Source organism: Hypomesus transpacificus, chromosome 6 (genome assembly GCF_021917145.1).
Source record: "Hypomesus transpacificus isolate Combined female chromosome 6, fHypTra1, whole genome shotgun sequence".
In the NCBI taxonomy this organism is placed as follows: domain Eukaryota; kingdom Metazoa; phylum Chordata; class Actinopteri; order Osmeriformes; family Osmeridae; genus Hypomesus; species Hypomesus transpacificus.
The window spans coordinates 7,371,635-7,390,549 of NC_061065.1; the positions used below are offsets into that span (position 1 = coordinate 7,371,635).

At 45.4% G+C, this 18,915-nt stretch overlaps 1 protein-coding gene across 2 annotated transcripts; it reads right to left on the reverse strand.

Annotated features, from left to right (window-relative positions):
• Positions 1–7: 7 nt before the first annotated feature.
• fermt1 (FERM domain containing kindlin 1) lies at positions 8–8,208 on the reverse strand. 2 transcript variants are annotated; one of them, XM_047021677.1, is made up of 15 exons: positions 7,918–8,208; positions 6,275–6,433; positions 5,435–5,668; positions 5,125–5,262; positions 4,091–4,277; positions 3,767–3,869; positions 3,552–3,659; positions 2,599–2,730; positions 2,379–2,428; positions 1,996–2,120; positions 1,784–1,890; positions 1,322–1,546; positions 1,022–1,146; positions 735–876; positions 8–592 (listed from the first exon to the last, which is right to left on the reverse strand). In XM_047021677.1, exons 2-15 carry the CDS (start codon positions 6,420–6,422, stop codon positions 419–421), a joined length of 1,998 nt encoding a protein of 665 aa, XP_046877633.1. In that variant the 5' UTR covers positions 6,423–6,433; positions 7,918–8,208; the 3' UTR covers positions 8–418. The 2 variants fall into 2 exon arrangements, with proteins under 2 accessions (XP_046877633.1, XP_046877634.1); XM_047021678.1 differs by having other exon boundaries at positions 6,275–6,436; positions 7,918–8,147.
• Positions 8,209–18,915: the final 10,707 nt, after the last annotated feature.

The window sequence follows — 18,915 nt, forward strand, 5'->3', positions numbered from 1 at the left end:
CAACAAGTCAAGATCACAATTCGTCGATTTATTTAATTTTTCTCGACGGTCTAAAAGTAGAACACGTCAATGTTCTTTGAGTATCAACATTTCTTTTTTTGGAATGATATGATCCCACCACTAAAAACGCTGCGATTACTTTCGATTTTTAATAAACCTGAAAAATGATCATAATATGGAATATAAAAAGGGCATTCAAATAGTATTCATTAAAACAGTAAAAGACAACTGTTAAACAAACGTTAAAAAATAAATTTTTCTGAAATGTTTGTGAAATCACAATCGATCAGTCTGCTTCATAAGCTAATGTAGAACCTAATTGAGTGCCAGCAGTCAGTTCATTTAGCAAAAACCATCCAAAATGGCTTGATAACACAGATCTTCAACCCAAGGCTCATAAACAACAAGAACCAAACTTTCATTCCTGGCCGCCTGTGAGTTTGAGGAACAGTTCTTCATCCAGGGTTTCATTTTGGTCTTTGGACCTTGTTGAAAGAAAGATGTATCCTCCGATGTACTCGTGCACTACCTTACAGTCACAACTCGCACAGGAGAACGCTATTGACACACCCTGGTCAAAGTCTATGGTCACCTGGAAAAATGAATGATTTCATAACATGTACAGTAGTTAGCGGTGATATTATGTATGTATACTCTAGTTATAATCTGATGTTATTCATGAGAATCGGCAGCCTGCAGTGTCATCATAAGAGTCACGAAAAGGCCTTTTCTACCTGTTGGATCTCCCAGTTGACGTTCCACTGCTTCATGTTGGCGAATCTCCACGTGGTGACGGGCGACCCTGTGGAGATGTCGATACGGATCAGACGGTTGTAGGAGATGCCCAGCAGCTCATCCTTCTTACTCCCTCGGAATCTGCAACACACACACACACACACAGTTACACACAGTCACACAGAGTCACACAACTTGCTCAACGCTTTCCAATGTGTTGATGGAACAGTATCTGTATTTCGTGTACATGTTTGTGTCTACATAGTGAAGGTTGTCGTCTATGTACCTGACAATGTAATACTTGATTCCAAAGTCAGGCAGCGACTGCCAGGCCTGAATGAAGCGCATCTTGGCATCCACGAGCGACAGGCGAGCGATGTTGTGGAGAGCCTCAAGGATGCGACCGGTCAGCTGAACACACACACACACACAGCACACTCAGAGGAACAGCAGAACACTCACACACACAAAGCACACTCAGAGGAACAGCAGAACACTAACACACACACGCGATCCCATTCAACAACAACAGAGACGGCTCATGTTTATAACCGTCTTAGTGTACTCCCAAGATATGACATCACACCTGTTTGGTCTTGTGCTTTTTAGCGTAGCGTGGGGACACAAAGCACTCCGCGTTCATCTCCATGGTTTCGAGGTCGGGGGCTGCCTGACCAGGAGGGGGCGCCATACTCTTCATCTTCAGGAAAGACTGGATGTTCTTGACCTCTGCCCTGTAGGAGCTGTAGGCCATCGTCTTCCCCTTGGAGGCCAGGACGCAGGCAGCCTTCCACTTGGCGTACTGATTCTCCTGTACTCACAGCGGGCAAAAAACAAGTACTCAGATCGAAAAATAAGAATAAATTGTATTTGTGATGCACCTTTCTTGCATTCAAGGCGTTACAGTACAGGGAAAATCACAATCCTAAAATCCAATGTGCATTAGCACGTCTACAGCTCTGTTAAGGGGAAAGGACCAGCAGGTGATGGAGTCAGAGCCAGTGGCTGAGATGGGAGGGGAGAGAGGAGCACAGAGGGTGGAGCTTACGTTGTCACAGCGGATGTAGACCTCGTTCATCCCATCAGCCACCGGGAGAAGCAGCTTGATGCCGAACTTCCTGTCTGTCACGTTGACGTCAGGAACTACCTCACATCCTGTCATGTGATCAGGAAGGCCACGTCAGACTTGCTTTAGCCCTTTTAATAACAACGTGATGTTAAAACACAGGACACAGGGAGGGTTCTGGATGTTCTACTCACCTCTGAGGTGGAACTGTTCGATGGGTTCTCCGCTGGAGACCTCCTTGTTCTTGTAGTAGGAGATGGTCGTGTCCTTGAATACAAACCAGTAATCCTTATATGCTCGCAGCGTCAGTCTCTTAGGCCTGAAGAAATTAAGAATAATACTAAAATCATGAACACTGTCACATGCTAAAGTGTACTGGGCTTGCGGTTCTAAAACAGGGGACCAAATCGAATCATTTAAAACTGCACCTAAAGCCAATCAAATAAAGTTAATTAGCATATAAACATGACCGATTTTTGCTGGTGAAGGATATGGTATGAGGAGAGAGGTCATCATGTCACAGATGTTTGGTGGATGTGTTTCTACAGTTCAGTGAGGTCTTTGCCTCAGACTTTACCTGAACAGCCGGAGGACGTCTGCCAGCTGTGGAATGTCTGTGATGTCTTCCTGGGGGCGGGAACAAGCAACTGTCAATTATCCTGTGACTTCCAGTGACCTCATCATGTGGAGACATGTTCAAATGTCATTCTAGAACAGCTGTTGTCCCATTCCTCAGTGACAAACAAGCTCTCACAAACACTTGTTTATTCTGTATCCACGGTTTAAACACTATTTACCAGAATTCTGTCAGCATGTCCTCCTTCCAGTGTTACTTCCAAGTTGGATAAGGCAGCTTCTACTTCATCGATTTCCGGCTCGTTGGAGAAGTCCAGTGGTTCAGTTGACATAGTCAGTTTGCATATGTGATACTGAAACATCGTAAAAGGAAGTCAGATGGCTGAGCGGTTAGGGAATCGGGCTATTACTCAGAAGGTTGCATGTTTGATTCCCGGCCATGCAAAATAACGTTGTGTCCTTGGGCAAGGCACTTCACTCTACTTGCCTCGCGGGAATGTCCCTGTACTTACTGTAAGTTGCTCTGGATAAGAGCGTCTGCTAAATGACTAAAAATTACTAAATGTAAAAGGCAGAACTATCAATCCCTATATTGCTGGATCAGGGCCCATATTGTGTAAATAACACAATACATAACAATAACACAATTGGTCAAAATGCCTAAAAAGCTTTCACAAAATGCAAGGAGGGACCTGGCTTGAATTCCCTTACCATGAAACAACCCGGTCAGATAGAGGCTTGTGTACAGTCTGGTGCTGTTTCTCAGATATGCCAGACGTGGGGCTCAGAGTGGCTCACAGACAGAGGTGCACAGGGTCACGTGCACTAGGAGGCTGTCCTGCCTCACCACTTCAAATGATGACTCCTAATAGAGTTCAAATTACAACCTCCTCATTTATGTACTTGGGTTTTAGCCCTCAGGGAACATGGGATAGTCCCTCTCCCAGATCCCTCCTGTCTAGGATTCTCCCCGTGCCCCAGCTTGTTTCCTGGGATTAGGACACCAAACCGGTTCTCCCAGGTGCGTAGTCTGAGCCCCAAGCCACACAGTCACCGGAGGAGGGCTCATCTCCACCCACATCCCTCCCAGCCCCAAACCCTGTCATCTGGTACCCATAGGGATACACCGCGTGTTAATACAATAGAAGGAGCAAACTGGTGGATAGAACTTTACCTGTAAGGAGGCAAACATGAGCATTTCCTCATCTGTACACTCAATCTCCTCTAGCAGAATGGTCCAGCGAGCTTGTTCATAGAGCTGGGTAATTCTCACTGCGTCATACTGGAATACACACACAAACACACACAAAGCAGGTTGTCAATAAATGTGTAATCGTCATATGCAGACATTGAGCAGAAAGACTCTGTGGTATCTTCCAAGACGTGTACCTTAGGGTTGAGATCAAAGAAGCAGTGGTATTTGAAGCGTAGCAGCAACCTGTCTTCCTCCTGTATGCCCTGCTCCATCAGAGAGCGCGAGGAGTCCAGCCACCTGTTGATCAAAGCAGCAACTAATCACAATCAAAAGGTTTTGATCTACTGCAAAGTTGAGTGCAAATCTTCCTTGAATACTGCTTTGAGAGAGGGAGAAGTACACTTTGCAAGGTAGAAAGACTTCTGAATATATTCAAGATACCACAAAAAGATCCCCTTGATTTCTCACAAATAGCCAATAACGTTTTTATTCTGAAGAGAGCCCGTGCTGCCTCTCACCCTGCGTTGATGACAGCTTTGTCCACCATGGACATTGGTTGGTACATCTTTGCCAGCTCTGCTGGAGGCAGGTTGGGCTGGCTGGAGGTTAGAGGATTGTCCCCAAACCACAGGCTGGTGGCCGAGACTGGCATTCCATTCTCTGGATCGTAGGTCGGGATCATGGTCTTACTATACAAAGGGGAGGCTGAGGGAAGGGGAGGGAGGAGCACAGATTTTAAAAAGGAAACATCAATGAAACTCTAGTTGTTTCTTAAAAACCTTGCATACAAGTCCAGAGAGTAAACACTTTTACAGTACATCTTTCCAAAAGACAGATTTGTGAAGGCAGAGCGAGCCGATGCAAAGTTTATCAGATGTTGTAAGGAAGTGCTGGAAGCAACGGGAGGGAGATGAGGAAGACAGAAGCGTGTGGGAGAGAGAGAGCAGGAGAGAGCAGGAGGTCTTCGTTAAGAGGAGCAGAGCCTTAGAGAAAAGTCTTTTGAAGCGGTCTGGGCTGCACAGCCAGAGACTACCATCCGTTGGTGTAGCCTTCTCAACTAACCCACACTGTACACTCAGAGTGTGTGTGTGTGTGTGTGTGTGTGCGCGCAAGTGTACGTCAGAGAGGGAAACTTAATGAAAGCATTGAGAACATGGTAGCCTACTATAACATTCTTTCACATCTCACATTCCAATTCTTTCACATCTTAGGAAATGATATAAAGGAGGTATTTAGTCTTTCTGTGGACTGTAAAATAAGTTTTGGTACAGTTTCTAGGGGAGTGACTCATAAGTCACAAGCGAGCAATACGTTATTATTGTAACATTGATAATAACTATTCATATTATTTGTAATGCACCTTTCTGGCACTCAAAGTCCTATAATGTTGAGAGGTGTGGAACATTAATCTGTAGCCTTATATTTTGAACCCACAGAGGAAACCAATCCTGGTCCAGCTGAGATGCTGGTCGAAGACTAGTACAGCACATTCTGTTTACGTTGTTACCTTTACATGCAAACATGAGCTCAGGACAGTGTTTCCTTGTATCACCTGAGCTTCCAGATCCTCCACTGACCACGTCCATGTCTATGATGTCTTCCAGCACAGGATTCTTGTCTTTCTTTTTCTTCTTCTTGGAGTTTTCATCGGTAGGCTTCAGCAAGGACAGCTCCTCTGATCTCCGGATGTCTAGATGGGAAAGGAGAAAATACATGACATAATTCTGCATTCCGTTTATCGATTCTATAGAACAATAGGGATGGATCCATGCTGTAATAACCCCCTTTCACGTACGCAACTCTCGTTCAGCCATGATCAAACGATCATGGCTCAAGACCCCAGTTTGCAAGGCAGTACTCACTGAGAGTTCTGCAGATCTCAGCTACAGCCCTGAAGACCACAGAAGAGTAGCTGACGGTCAGTTTGATGTACTTCATGTTGGGCAGCTGTATACACAGGGGCTTATGTTGGGGTGTGTAGCGCAGGTCTGCATCTGACTGGACCCCATACTTGTCCAGGGTCCAGTGGGTCTTCAGCAGCCAGCAGTTCCTCTGCTCCCACCATAGGGCATGGTCAGACCAGTCCTGAGGGGCTTCTGGTCAGGACAGAGCCACAAAGCGGCATAATGTTACTTCTTGGCGAATACGATCTCGGGTTAAGTCAGCCTGTTTATGGGATGTGGTAAAGGTTTATTGCATAATTGAATTACTTCACACTAGTGGTATTTGGGCCTCTCCCCACTGTTCCAAGAATGGAGAGCTGTTTTACTGTGGGGTCTACCATGTTTACCACACACACAGGAAGCACAGAGGTGTGGCACAGTGATTCGGTATGACATCACTTCCTGGTGCTTGACTTCACCCAGACCACTGGCAGTCTGGTCTGATGACTAGCAGCTTAGTCATGACCAGCAGTCATACCACTCACATCCTACAGTACGTACACAAGAACACACACACACACACACAGCTATAAACACCTCCATGTTTTGATCCCCCTAGAGTTCCTTCAATGTGCCTGAGTAAACACACTTAACACATAAATTGAGTTAAGCTGAACTTCAGCCCCCGTGGCTATTGCACCAAGGCATTGTGGGAGAACAATGGCAATGCAGTCTGGAAAAATGCAGGGCAAACAAGGGCGTGCCCCACCGTAGCACCGTAGCAGAGAGATAAAGAGGGAGAGGACTTCACAGACTCACTGATCTTCTCCACCAGTTTAAGCATTAGTCCTCCGATGTGCAGGTTTCCCTTCACTCTCAGCTTAAACTTCATGGACTCATCTCCATCTCTCTGGTCCACCTGGACTGTGAGCTCCCATGTCTTTTGGAGTTCCTCCGCTGTAGCCATCCTGACCCCGTCTGCTGGGAAACACAGGAGGGAGGGGAGCAGGGACGACGATGAATGGGGCTGTGTGATGCCACGGTCTAATGTTGATTTCTCTCCTTGTGTACTTTTGCCCTCTGCATTCACCAACACTCTGGTGTCTGTATGTGAGACATTTGAAATAGTTAGAACATTGCTGAAACATATATTTATATAAGAATGTTTTAGTTTGTGTGCAGTGTGTTGGCTGAGTGTTCCAGAGGTGCTGTGGCCCTGGGCAGAGCTCTGATGTAGTTTCTATTAGAAATACATCCACAGAGTTGCCTCTGGGCTACGAATTAACCATCTGAGAATTCACCCCTAGACACACACTGCTGGATAGGCAGTGCTGACTGTGTAGCTGCAAACAGACAGACAGAGATAGAGACGGAGAGAGAGACAGAGTAAACAGTCATGACCAACAGGAAAGCAGGAGTAGAGATAGGCCAAACCTAAGGCTTCATCCATGGAATGTGTGACGAGCTGGAACATGAATCTGGTACAAGAGAGTTCCATGCAAAACAACATCCATGGAACCCACAACACAACCCCCTTATACTCAGCTCTGCCCCAGTGAACAATACAACACACACACACACACACACACACACACACACACACACACACACACACACACACACACACACACACAGAGCAACTGACAAGGAAAAAATGTGACACTTCAAATTTTGTTGCTTGAGGCTAAGCAAAAATACCTGTCCCGTTCTTTACTGCTGGGAATACCTGCACCCAACATATTGAAATAAACGAGATTGCACAATTCTTCTCCAGTGTCTCGTTAAAAGCAGCTGCAGGGTACAATCTATGTACGAGCCTGTCTGTCTGCAAGGCATGTGGTAAATAGCTAATATACATATTTCAATGCGAGAAAATAACTTTTTGTATCGAGTTAAAACAACTGAGAACAAACATAGCTGAGAGAGACCTATAGGCCTACCGTATTAGCGCGGCAATAGTACAACTTGTGTTTAACATGTTTTGTCTGTTCAGACACATGGTGTCAAAGAACAGAATGAGCGATTGAACTCTATTAAATCTGTATTTCACGATAGTGTAAGGGCATATCAACTCCGAACTCATTGTAGTTGAACAGTTATTGGCATTAACACGTTAATTCATTCATGAATAATAGTAGACCTAATACGAGAAATTAACACCATTGCTAATCAGGTGAGCAATTTGACAATAGTCTCGCGTTGTGGTCATGGGTGCAAAACAACATTGAATGCGGACTAATGGAAGAGAATGAATGCATGGGCACACACATTGAGGCCTACTGTATCAATAGCGGCTGTTGATTCAAAACCCCAACTTGTTCAGATGTTGTCTGTCTAATTCCCTTATACGACAGTAAACACCAAAACTCCTGCTGCAGAAATGCAATTTACTATTCGAAACAAAGTTCTAAATGAATAGAATGAAAGTGTATTTAATAAATCATGAGATATTTGAACCTTACCTTACACAAAGTCCTCTAACCGATAATCCTGCCCTGATTTTTTCTCTCTCCAGTGTAAAGTCAGTAACAGCTCGAAAGGAACCCGCCCCATTCCGGACAGGTAAGGAAGAGGGTTTTAAACCCTCCCGACGCGGTGTGTTAAGGTTACGGTGATATGGCTTGTCTGTTTAGCTACGTATTTTGGGATTATGTGTGTGAGAGCACAAGGATGATCAAAAGTGACTAATGCTGAATTATGATTCAGCGCACTTTTCATGAACACCTTCACATTCATCCTGTTTAAGAGCATGCTACCTTGAATGAATCAAGTTACACGTCAACGTGTAATTGCGTGTGCTTGCCATCGCGAGACACAACCATTCTGTATAGCTAACCTAAATACATATTATATAAATAAATATAAATGTTAGTATTGATAACGACTGCGTTGCTTGGGGCTGGAAGGTTCTGTTGAACGGTTTAGGTATAATTTAGCTTAAGTTTTTTTGTAGCGAAAAGTGAAGTTAACGGTAGCTAGCTAACAGCGCGATTGGCAACAGTAGCTCCAGAGCCTGTTTTAAGGATATATTCATGTTAAACATTTTCTGGTAGCTCGTTAGCTTCTGGGAGAGAGCTGGCTAACTAAACCTGCATCAACAACAAAAAGCAGAAGAAACGGCACAGGCCAGGATAATAACATCGTACGTAGCTATAGCTGTTTCCAGGCAGTGTGACATCAACACCCTGTATGTTTGCCCTTGGTACGGGTTAGCGCTACCACCACGCAGCAGTAGTTAGCTTACTAACATAATTACCGGGTCGGGGGTCAGGGCTGAAGCTCGGAACAAAACGGAGCACATGACGGCTTCTCTAGGTGGAGTCAGCCCAGTTCCCACAGCCCTATGTTCCCACATTTCTAAGGATTTTCTTTTTCACTGACACTTTTTTAAATTAGGCCTTTGTTCCCACAGCCCTATGTTCCCACAGACCTACGTTCCCATATATATATTTTTTATGTTGTAGGCCATTACTGTAACATTGGGACCAGTTATAAGTGTGGAGGTTGACGGGTTAGGCAAGAGCAGTAGCGTACGGCCTATATGTGTTGCGTTTGAAAAATCAAGCAGGCAGCCTCTTCTAAAACTAGCCTGACAGGTCATGTAGAATACGTTTTTTGTTTCCTTTATATCTACGGACTTAAAATAATAATTAAGATAATCTCGGGTATTGCATTGCAATAGGCTACAGTAAACAAAAAAACGCAGGCATAACCTCAAAAATTCTGCAGAATTTGTACCCTCTCTTAAGCCTGGGTGCCAACCGAACTTAGCCCCGCCCACACAAAAATTTGGTCGGGAAGTAGGGTCTGGGGTCGTTCGGTTAGGGAAAAACTATGTCCAAACAAGAGCTGTTCGGACCAATCAAATTGTCAGGGCAGGCTTTTTACGATGATGGACAGATGATCAACAGTAATGTAATCAACTACTTCACCAAAGAGGCTTGGGTTGAATTAGTTTACATCAAACAACATACTACGTTGTTCTGATTGGTTGTAGGTCTATCCAATTGAGCGAAGAGGCATTTCTTTTACGAGTTCGGTTGAAATACGCCCCATACTCACAGCCTAATGGAGCGGTATCAGACTCATATTCTGACTAGAATTATGAGTATGACAACGTCAGGCTAACCCTCTCTAGCTATATAAAATGTATCTCCACGGATGTTAATATGATTTTGACGCCGGACATTTGCTCACGGGTGATTTTGCTGTTACAGGTGCCTACTGACTTTACAAGGCTTAAGACAAAATATTATATGAAACGGAAAGTTGGATTAGGTCAGGACAGTGTTGATCTTCGAGAGGTCGTGTGCCGTTGTCTGAATGTGGCTGGTGGTTGTTACAGTAAATACATGGTAAATATTGAAAACAAATAAAATAAATTGAGGTAATTGAAATCATTTCTTTGTTCACTTATATGTCCACCCCATCTTTCCACCACACCTGTGTGCTGATGGCTCCTGTGGATATCATGTTGACACCAACATAATAACCGATGGCACCCTGTGAAGTTGTGACCAGTGGCCCATCAGTTCTCTGTACATCCACACGGTGGCACCATAAGACTATGCTCTCCATGGCCATCAGCAAAGAGTTGGGAGAACGGCCTGCACAAGCTGTTGAAGCAGTATGTAGCATTTGAGTACAGTATGACTGCCAGCACAACTGAGAGGTATGTCACTTCCTCTTGGATTCAAAATGGAATCCTACTTTTCTCCACACACAGTAAATCGTCGAGGTGGGTTAGTAGTTGGAATAGGAGTGCATAGATAGGGAAGGGATGATGGGCGGCGGCATCCTGTCAGGAGCTCCACACAAACTGATACTTTACTGCTCACATCTGAAGCAGTTTTTCTGCGTCTCTGTGCAGGAGAGGGGATATAAATTCCCTGACAAAAACAAACACAGAAACCCACGGTGTCATAAATTGTGTCATCGGTGGATAGTTACATGGAAAATCACATCATGTCAACCTGCCAGGCCCTGACAGGAGGGAGTAGCGCCCTCCAAGTAAAGCAGAGTCCTATGTCATCATAGCACCTGTGGCTGTAGAGGCAGCATCATGTGTCAAGTAAGACTCACAGACAAGAGAGACACCTCGCCCCTAACACTGGCTGATGGGAAGAGACACCAAATTGAATTTCGTTGGTATGTACACTGACAATAAAGGCATTCATCATCATCAAATGCAACTCTCTGGATATGGGGGAGGAGATAGTTGGAAGTTAGACACAATAAATTACATTGCTGCCCTAAAGCTCGTCTGAACTTACTTGGAAGTGAGTGGGACACAACATCTGTAGAAGCATTCTCTGTGTTTAAGGAACGAGAAACCTCTTGGTGACCTGAGAACACGCTTACCCAATTAGCTGCCTTGCCGAAGGATCAAATGGAAGTGAAAACATTCTCTGGCGTGACGGAGAAGCATCACAATGCCCCATTCATGCCGCCGAGCCCCTACGCTTTGGGGTTTTCTTTTAGGTAAGGAGGGCTGGCGGTGGACGTGGAGGCAAGGGGGAAGTAGTAATGAATGCAACAAGAAACGGACTTACCTCACCTTTCTTTGACGTGTCAGTGTAGGCCTCAGATTCATGACTTAACACAGGCGCAGGGGTAAACACTGTTCAAAGAGGCTGTTTTCATAAGGTTGCCAACCACGGCTCACCTCAACCTTCCACATCCCCTCCATCTCTCCCACCTCCACAACCCTACACAACACCCAGCCTTATCCAGTGGCCAACCCCAGGGACATGTAGGGCTGGTGGGGGTTGAGGGGTTGAGGGGTTTAGGGGTTGAGGGGCGGAGGAGGGCTGTGGAACAGCACCGGAGGAGAGGTTCCAGACAGCTCTGAGGCTCTGGGGAACACCTGAGTAGAGCTACTCCTGCCCTCTGCCCTACTAACGCGGCTCGGACTCCATCTCTCATTCTCTTAGAGAGGACGGGGGTATTAATCTCTCTCAATTTCAGTTTCTTATATAATATGAAGGCATTTAATGCCACTGTTCCACGTGAAAACCATAAACCACTTCAATTGAAACTCAACTAACTTGTGGAAGTTATCCCTTTTTCCACTAAGGAAGTCAAATAAGACAATAGGGACAGTACTCATATTGTGAACATAAAATGCCAGGTTATGTGAGAGTACAACATGGAAGGAGTTAAGCAACTCCAGATGTGATGGTGAAGAGTGGATGTGTCTCAAGGCAGAATGATTGACTAAATTTATGCTCTATATATGTTGATAAAAGTCCTTCTATTTACATCCCTGTGACAGACAGTTCCTCATAGACTGTAGAGGCCAGGTACTGCAGTATAGGTCCAGCATAAAGACTCCTCTATTTCAAAAATTAATTGTTTATTTATATGAGTGGAACCATAGGTGCTTCGTTAAAAAGGCGTCCCACGTCTTTGCTTGTGGATGTTTCCATCGAAGCTTATGAAAATGTTACCATGCCGAGGTCCGCACTATAAAAATGTTAAGAACACAAAAAAATGTTTGGAGAAAAAAAAAAAAAGTGTGAAAAAAGAAAAATAACACTGCAAAGGGCATGCATTTTCAATTATCTCTCTGTTCACCCATAGATCTTAACTTTCCATCTGAAACGGCCAAGTCTGATATCCCTTCCTCTGCTTGCTCTCTTCGCATGGAAACATCTGATAGAAATAAAACTTTTCATGGTGTCAGGTCAGATAGCCATAAATCCAGCCTGTCAGCCAGGCAGGGCCCAGCCGACCCTCACAGCCAGCCTGGAGACTGAGAAAAGCGGCGGTTTGGAACGGGATATCACATGTTTAAATATTGCACGTCTTTTTGAAAAGTGGCTACTGTAAAACAACTTCCATTACAGAGTATCGCTTTACCTGTCACCGGCTGTATTTCATCCTCTTACAGTTCAGAGGCATAAAAGATATGGATGAACAGAGCCATGTGGCTAGATGGTGATCACTCACCCAGGGGCTTCCCCTGGAAGCACTGGCACATTCTCTTCAAGCTAAAAAATAAAGAGAGGTCAGAGAATTAGATCGTTCATACAGATTAGACTAGGTGTGCTCTTTTGTTAGTTTTGGACTGATGTCAAAATGGCTCTTGGCTCTTCCTTTCTTGTCCATGAAGAAGTTAACAGGTGTCTTCATCTGAACACCGCACAGTGCAGTCCACTGTGGCAGTGAACACCAGCACTTGGAGGAAAAACAGGGGACTGAATTTTTTGGGTTTGTCAGAGCACACACACACTTCACACACTCTCAGTGGGATCACAGCCCATCCACTGTTGCCTGGAGACACAAACCTGTCTTTTCTACAGGTAGGGCTGTGGTCTGATCCGTCCAGATGTGTGTGTGTGTGTGTCAGCTGCCTGTGATGTGCTGTGGCCAACAGGAACACTGCTGACTCCTAACTCTAGGAGTTACAGGTTTGAGGAGGAAGAGGAGTGTTGTGTTCGTTTCCTCTCCCCCTCATCAATCTGCCAACTGGCTGTGAATGGATGCCATTTGAACACATGCAAATGTGAGTGGCCGCCGTCTGTATCAGCTGATGCGGGCCAGTGTCGTTGTTGGACAGGGCTTAAAGGCCCAGGGGTAGGAAGACGTTCTGGAGGTTTGAAAAGGTCGCGCAAACTCGAGCAGGATTACTTTACCGACACTTTCCATGGCTGAGATCGCGTGAATGGATCCATTGTGGGGTTAGTCTCAACTCAGGGAAAGCAAACTCTGTCAGGATCCAGTTCATTAGCACCTAGTTTAGTGTTTGAAGTTTGTTATTTATCCGGTGCCTAAAGGGGAACCCCGTTCAGACGTATATGTGTGTGTGTGTGTGTGTACAGTACTCCTGCATCCACAGGGGGTTTCCAGAGCAAATTGCTCAAGAGCAAATAAAACTTTCCATGGCGCAATAAAATGTATAGGGAAAGAACAGGGCAGACATTGGTGAACTTCTGAAGGTAGGAAACGACTTCGAAAATTCACGTTGAAAAAATATATACATATGGGTTTGAAATATACATTTTGACAGTGGGTGCCCTTGACTCTGTATGAAAGAGTAGTATTAGATGTAGTGGGAAAACTCACAATGTGCAGTTTAAAATACAGTAGGCTTGTTGATAAATATGAGCTACTGTTCACAACGGAAGCTTTGGACAGGACGCTATCCTCTTAATGCTTTATCAAGGAATACTAAGATAGAACAGTGCAGTTCTAGTCTGATACATGTTAGAGTAATCAATATTATACCTAATAGCCTGGAGATATAGCCTGGAGAACACTCCACACATGCTATGCTAGTACAGTAGTACAGTATACCCCCCCTCTCCCCCTTCTCGGCTGCTTCAGGACTTTGTGAGTGTTTATCTCAGTGTGTGTTTTCCTCCTCCTCCTCTTTTTGTGATCCGTTTGTTCTTTGGAAGACATCCTTCTCTCTCTGGCCAGACAAAAGTGCCGCGTTGAGCAAAACCTCCACTCACTTTTTATGGCCTGTGTGGGTCGTCCTATTTGTACATGCTTAGAACAAATTAGACCAGCAGCTGTGCAAGGCAGGCCATTCCATGTTGGCTTTTCGTGATAAAAATACGTTTCGGTAAACCTCCCAGCTCCACTCCAGAAATAAGCAGCCCGCTTCTTCAGGGACAGTTTTTGTGTATTTACTATCAGCACTTCTTACCCAGCAGGCAGAGAGAGATAGGATAGAATGGAAGAAAGAGACACAGAAAGAGGGAGATTATAAAAAAATGAAGAAAAAAACAGGATGGAGAGGTAGAGAGAGAGAGGGATGAGGGACAGAGGGACAGAGGGACCACCTATGCAGTTGTTTTCCACACGCAGAGGAGAAAACAAGCTGGAAAGGGAGAACCGGAGAGAGAGAGAGGGGAAAGGGAGAGAAAGAGGGGGGGCTGGGTAACAGGACAAGCTGCACCTGTCCTTGGGTGAGACAGACTTCCGCCATGGGTGACATCAGTTCTGAGAAGTGACTGAGAAAATTAACTGGTTTACAGCCAAAGGGGCCCTTCTGTATGGAACATTATCATTAGGCCTTACAAAGACTAGTTCTCTTAAGAAACGACACAGCCCAAACATGTTTCTATTCTCTCACTAGGATTGTAATATTTACTGTAAGGGCTTACATGAAATACATCTAAAACATTTTTTACATTACCTTGGTTAATTGGTAGATTGTTGCCGAAATTGTGGGACATATTTTTACCATCCAATTCCACTATTGGCTGAATGCACCGAGGCATTTACTCATCATGGGTTTAATGGTTGACATTAAAACCAACATCACGTCCTTCCCTGATTTACGTCAATCTATCAGCCCTGCTTTCATGCCCTTGGATGGAGCAGTGAAGTGGTAGGTAAATATAATTTCTGACAGAGTGACAGGAATAAGGAATTTGTTCAGTTTGGAGTTCTTAGGCTAATCTTCCATGATTATGGCCCCTTAGGCCAAAACACACCCCAGGAGAAAGAGGCTGTTTTCATCCTGGTGCTGCAGGAGCAATGCTGGCTGTTAGTGGGACCAGTTCCTCTGGGGACCGCCCCTCTCCCTCCCACCCTCCCTCCTTCTCTCTCTCTTCCCCCTCTCCCTCTCCCTCTCTCTTTCTCTCTCTCTCTAACTTTTCTGTTCATGCAGCAGGTCTCTCGGCCCTGGGGGACTGTCCTGGAAGAACTGGACTACATGGGCAGCGAGCAGCTTAGTGGTGTAATTTTGCAGAGTTAAGCTTTGGACAAAAGCATCTCTTGTTGAAGTGAGCTGTTGAGCTGTTTGCTGCGCTGGTTGTTTCCCAAACCCTGTGGAAAGGAAAGCACAGCCAGGGACCAATGCCAAACAAACACAGTCCAACTCACCTGTGCAATATCTATGGAACTGAGTGACCTAGATTTAAATGGAAACCATCGCAAATATTTACCGGCAGCGCCTGTGGAATAAGCACCTTACAGCCCGACACTGGCTAGCTAACAAACTGTCAATGAGTAGGAACCCGACTCAGTCTGTGTGACCAATTTAGTGGAAAACAGGTTTATCCATTGACAAGCTTATAGTCATACCAACATGATATAAGTAAGTTAGATACTTTCCACCTATGCATTAGTGGGGTATTTATGCATTCATTTCAAAATATATTTCCACTGAGGATCCATGCAGTGGATGAGCATCTATCTATGTGCTGTCTGGTCTGTGGAGCAACCAGCCAATGGTGGCACACAGGAAGCTTCTCTACTCTGAAGCTCAGTTTAGATGTGTGGGCCACGCTGCAAATATTTGTCTTGGCCACAGAAATTGAATTATATTGGCTCAGAAAGCCTGGAAATAAAAAAACTGCAACCTTGGGAACAATTATGCAAAGTGAAAGGCGTTAAACCAAGTGCTACTGGTTTTCATTTCCACCCAGAGAAAAAGAATTTGCAGTAGCAAAAAACAATCTGCCTGAAAAGGTACATTTAAACATTTATCCTAGTTTTGGCAGCTCCAACTTTCACTCTCTCTTTTGGATTGTGTTGTGTGGCTTATTGGTGTTTAATGCTCCTGAGAAACTGAACTTAGAGTCCATTTAGATTTTATTGTTTGGTGTCAGTAGCCCATGTCTCAGCGAAACCCAAGGGAACCCCTGGCTGTGGTTAGTTGATGGTCCATTAGAGATGCAGATAAACCCTCAGAGAATTTTGTAATTGGCTTTTCCAGCTACAGTATAATGCTCTGACTACACAATAAATATCCTTAAGATCAGTGGCAAGCCTGTCACAAGCTTGGCTGTCAGCCTCTGTTGTGAAATTAATAAAGGAGGATTTATTCATCTGCTAAAGTAATTATTTCTTTCCCCTCTACTTAAAATTATTGTGGGGCAATAAACACTATTTTATTTCATTTTTATTTCACTTTAGGATTACAGGAAATCTAAACTGCGGTCAATGGTTGGGAGCAATGATATTTTTGGTAAGCTTTATACACACTGGCTTTGACAGTGTAAACTCATAATCATGGGTGCCATTGAAGTCTTGCCGTTGGACTTTGAACACACAAGACCTATAGATCCTTAAATTAGCTCCTTTTTCCTCCCATCCATGTAAACTCAGGGTTGTTGGTTTTACGGTCCTCCCATCAGTGGGACATGGACAGAGACTCCTCTCATTAGCCCATTGAAGACCCACCTGCAGATCACAGGAAACACAAACTCCATTGCTCTCATTGACATCAGTGCTACTGTAGCTAGCCAGCTAGCCTGCAAGAGCTCCATGCGAAACGTCAATCCAGCTTTGTTTGCTCACAGCTGAGGCTCAAAAGAAAGGGAGGACCAGTGAAGGAAAAGAGCCAGCTTTGACAATTTCACACAAAGGGAGCACTGTTTCTGGGCGGTTCACACTGTTCCTGAGGCCCATTTCATGGGACAGTTAGCAAGGCCAAAAGCAGCCTGTGGACTGGAGTGCTTGCAAGGCCTGCAGGGCCAGACCTGGGTCTCCACCCCCCCTCCCCCCTTGTACCCAGACCAGTTCTGTCTTTTTAATGGCACAGCCCAGCCACTCTGGGCTGCAGGTGTTGCTGGCTACACAGGCCCTCGTCACATGGACCGAGAGGGTACAGAAGGCGGGGTGGGGGGGGGAGGGGGGGGCGGGGGGGTGGGGGGTGAGTGAGTGCTAAGGTTGTTTTGTTCTCATTATAGGTGGCGGTGGGATTCTCGTTAAGTTAGATGCAGGAACACTTCCTGTTACGTGGACATTTGTGCATTGACGCTTTTCTACTTTTTTGGTTCTGTGTAATCATTCACATCTCAGAACATCTAACAAGGTCTGACTATTAGTAATATGATGTTCTCTGCTGTATGAGTAATTAGGGTTTCACTGCACAGGTGAAAGTACCGTATAAGGTTTCAGTGTGTCTGAGAGGGTTGAACTTGGTATCAGTGGTTTTGACTGAGTGGTTGTTAAGGGGAGGATGACTTATTCGGGTTAAGCAAAACATGACTGGTCGTGATTAATACAAATAATTAACATTTGAAACTAGGCGGACCTCAACTTGAACCTCAGGTGCCATCCATCACTCTGAACCAGGCTAGGGCTGCAGCATTCATTTCCTTCTGTGTCCCGTCCAAGAAGGCAGTGTGAGAACATACTTCCTCCAAAGATGGTGGCTATCAACGAGAACAGTCTCTGCCTGCGTTTGATTTAGCTCTAATAGGAAAGAAAGGCCAGAAATACGGCTTCCGCTGAGTCGAGCTTGCGAGCAAGAGAGGCGAGGGACAGAAGGGTGGAGAGACACAGAGAAAGAGAAGGAAAGAGAGAGAGAGAGAGAGCGAAGGAGAGATTAATATCCAGACCTCTCTCCTCGTGACCACAGAGTGGGCATAAAGAGCTGAGCGGCTCGGTGATGTCAGCGGGCCGGCCCGTCCGTGGGTTCGGAGGGAGCCAGGCTTGGGAGGACAGGGCCCCGAGTTTCCCACATCACTCACAGGCCCCTGATAGGCAGTCGCACTACCCCGTAATGACAGGGGGAGAGATTTAGTATTAAAGTCTCCTCCATGGGTCCTCCACTCCATGCCTGCCTGCCTGCCTGACGTCAGACTGTTAAATATGGGGATGAGAACATGGCTGATGCAGAGGGAGTTGGACCTGTCTTAAATATATGGCTCTTCTAGTGTAAATTAAGAAGAAACCTGGCCGGATTCCTTCCTTCAGGGTGTTGCTCGGGGGACCCGATGCATGCAGGAGGGTTACCGAAGAGTTTCAATTCATCACTTCAAGGATTGTTGGATCATATCCGCAAAGGCCGCATTGTAAACTGTGATGTTAGGTGGACTCTCACTCCTCCGCAGAGGTTTGTAGTTTAGGGTCGACTCGGTATCCCAGCCTTTTCATATTAATCATTAGTGGACATCTGTGGTTGCCTGTAGAATGCTCTCGTGCCACTTGGTTGTGTGGAGTTTGTGGTTCCACCCTTGAAGGCATAGTTTTCAACCCACCACATTGAGCGCTGAGGTCTCAAACTAATGAACTTGGAGAGAAGTAGCTCGATAGAGGAGGATGGGAACATTCATTTATGAAATGTCATGCAGTCAACGACGAAAAAGAACCCCTTGTCTCCCAGTCTGCAACTTGAACGCACAACAGATTCCCGACATGGTCTGGCAAGTCCACAGCATTCTGGCCCTGCACCTGCATCCGCAGATCATCACACCATCCTTCCGTTTCAAGCAAAGGCCTGAGCCTAACGCGCCCCCTGACCTTCTCCAGCTAACGTAAACTAATTAGGCTGGTTCTGAAAGGAAGGGCTTAATCAGCCTCCACTGATCTGGAGCATGTAATTCTGCTCTCCCCGATAGAACCTCATTATCTCATGTTTTCAAAGGAGAGTGGGGGGGGGGGGCGGGGGGGTAAAGGGGTAGATGGAAGGAGAGAGGCGGAGGAGGAGGAGGAGGAGGTGGTGGTGGTACAGGAAGGGGGTGTTACGTTGTTCCTTTCGTCCGAGAGCTCCT

What these genes read in the sequence shown, in the direction of transcription:
- fermt1 (XM_047021677.1), bottom strand. Translation starts at nt 6,422, where the DNA reads ATGGCTACAGCGGAGGAACTCCAAAAGACATGGGAGCTCACAGTCCAG. An exon ending in TAAACTGGTGGAGAAGATCA is followed by an intron (nt 5,669 to 6,274) that starts GTGAGTCTGTGA and finishes TGTCCTGACCAG; the next exon opens with AAGCCCCTCAGGACTGGTCT. An exon ending in ATCAAGTATTACATTGTCAG is followed by an intron (nt 877 to 1,021) that starts GTACATAGACGA and finishes TGTGTGTTGCAG; the next exon opens with ATTCCGAGGGAGTAAGAAGG.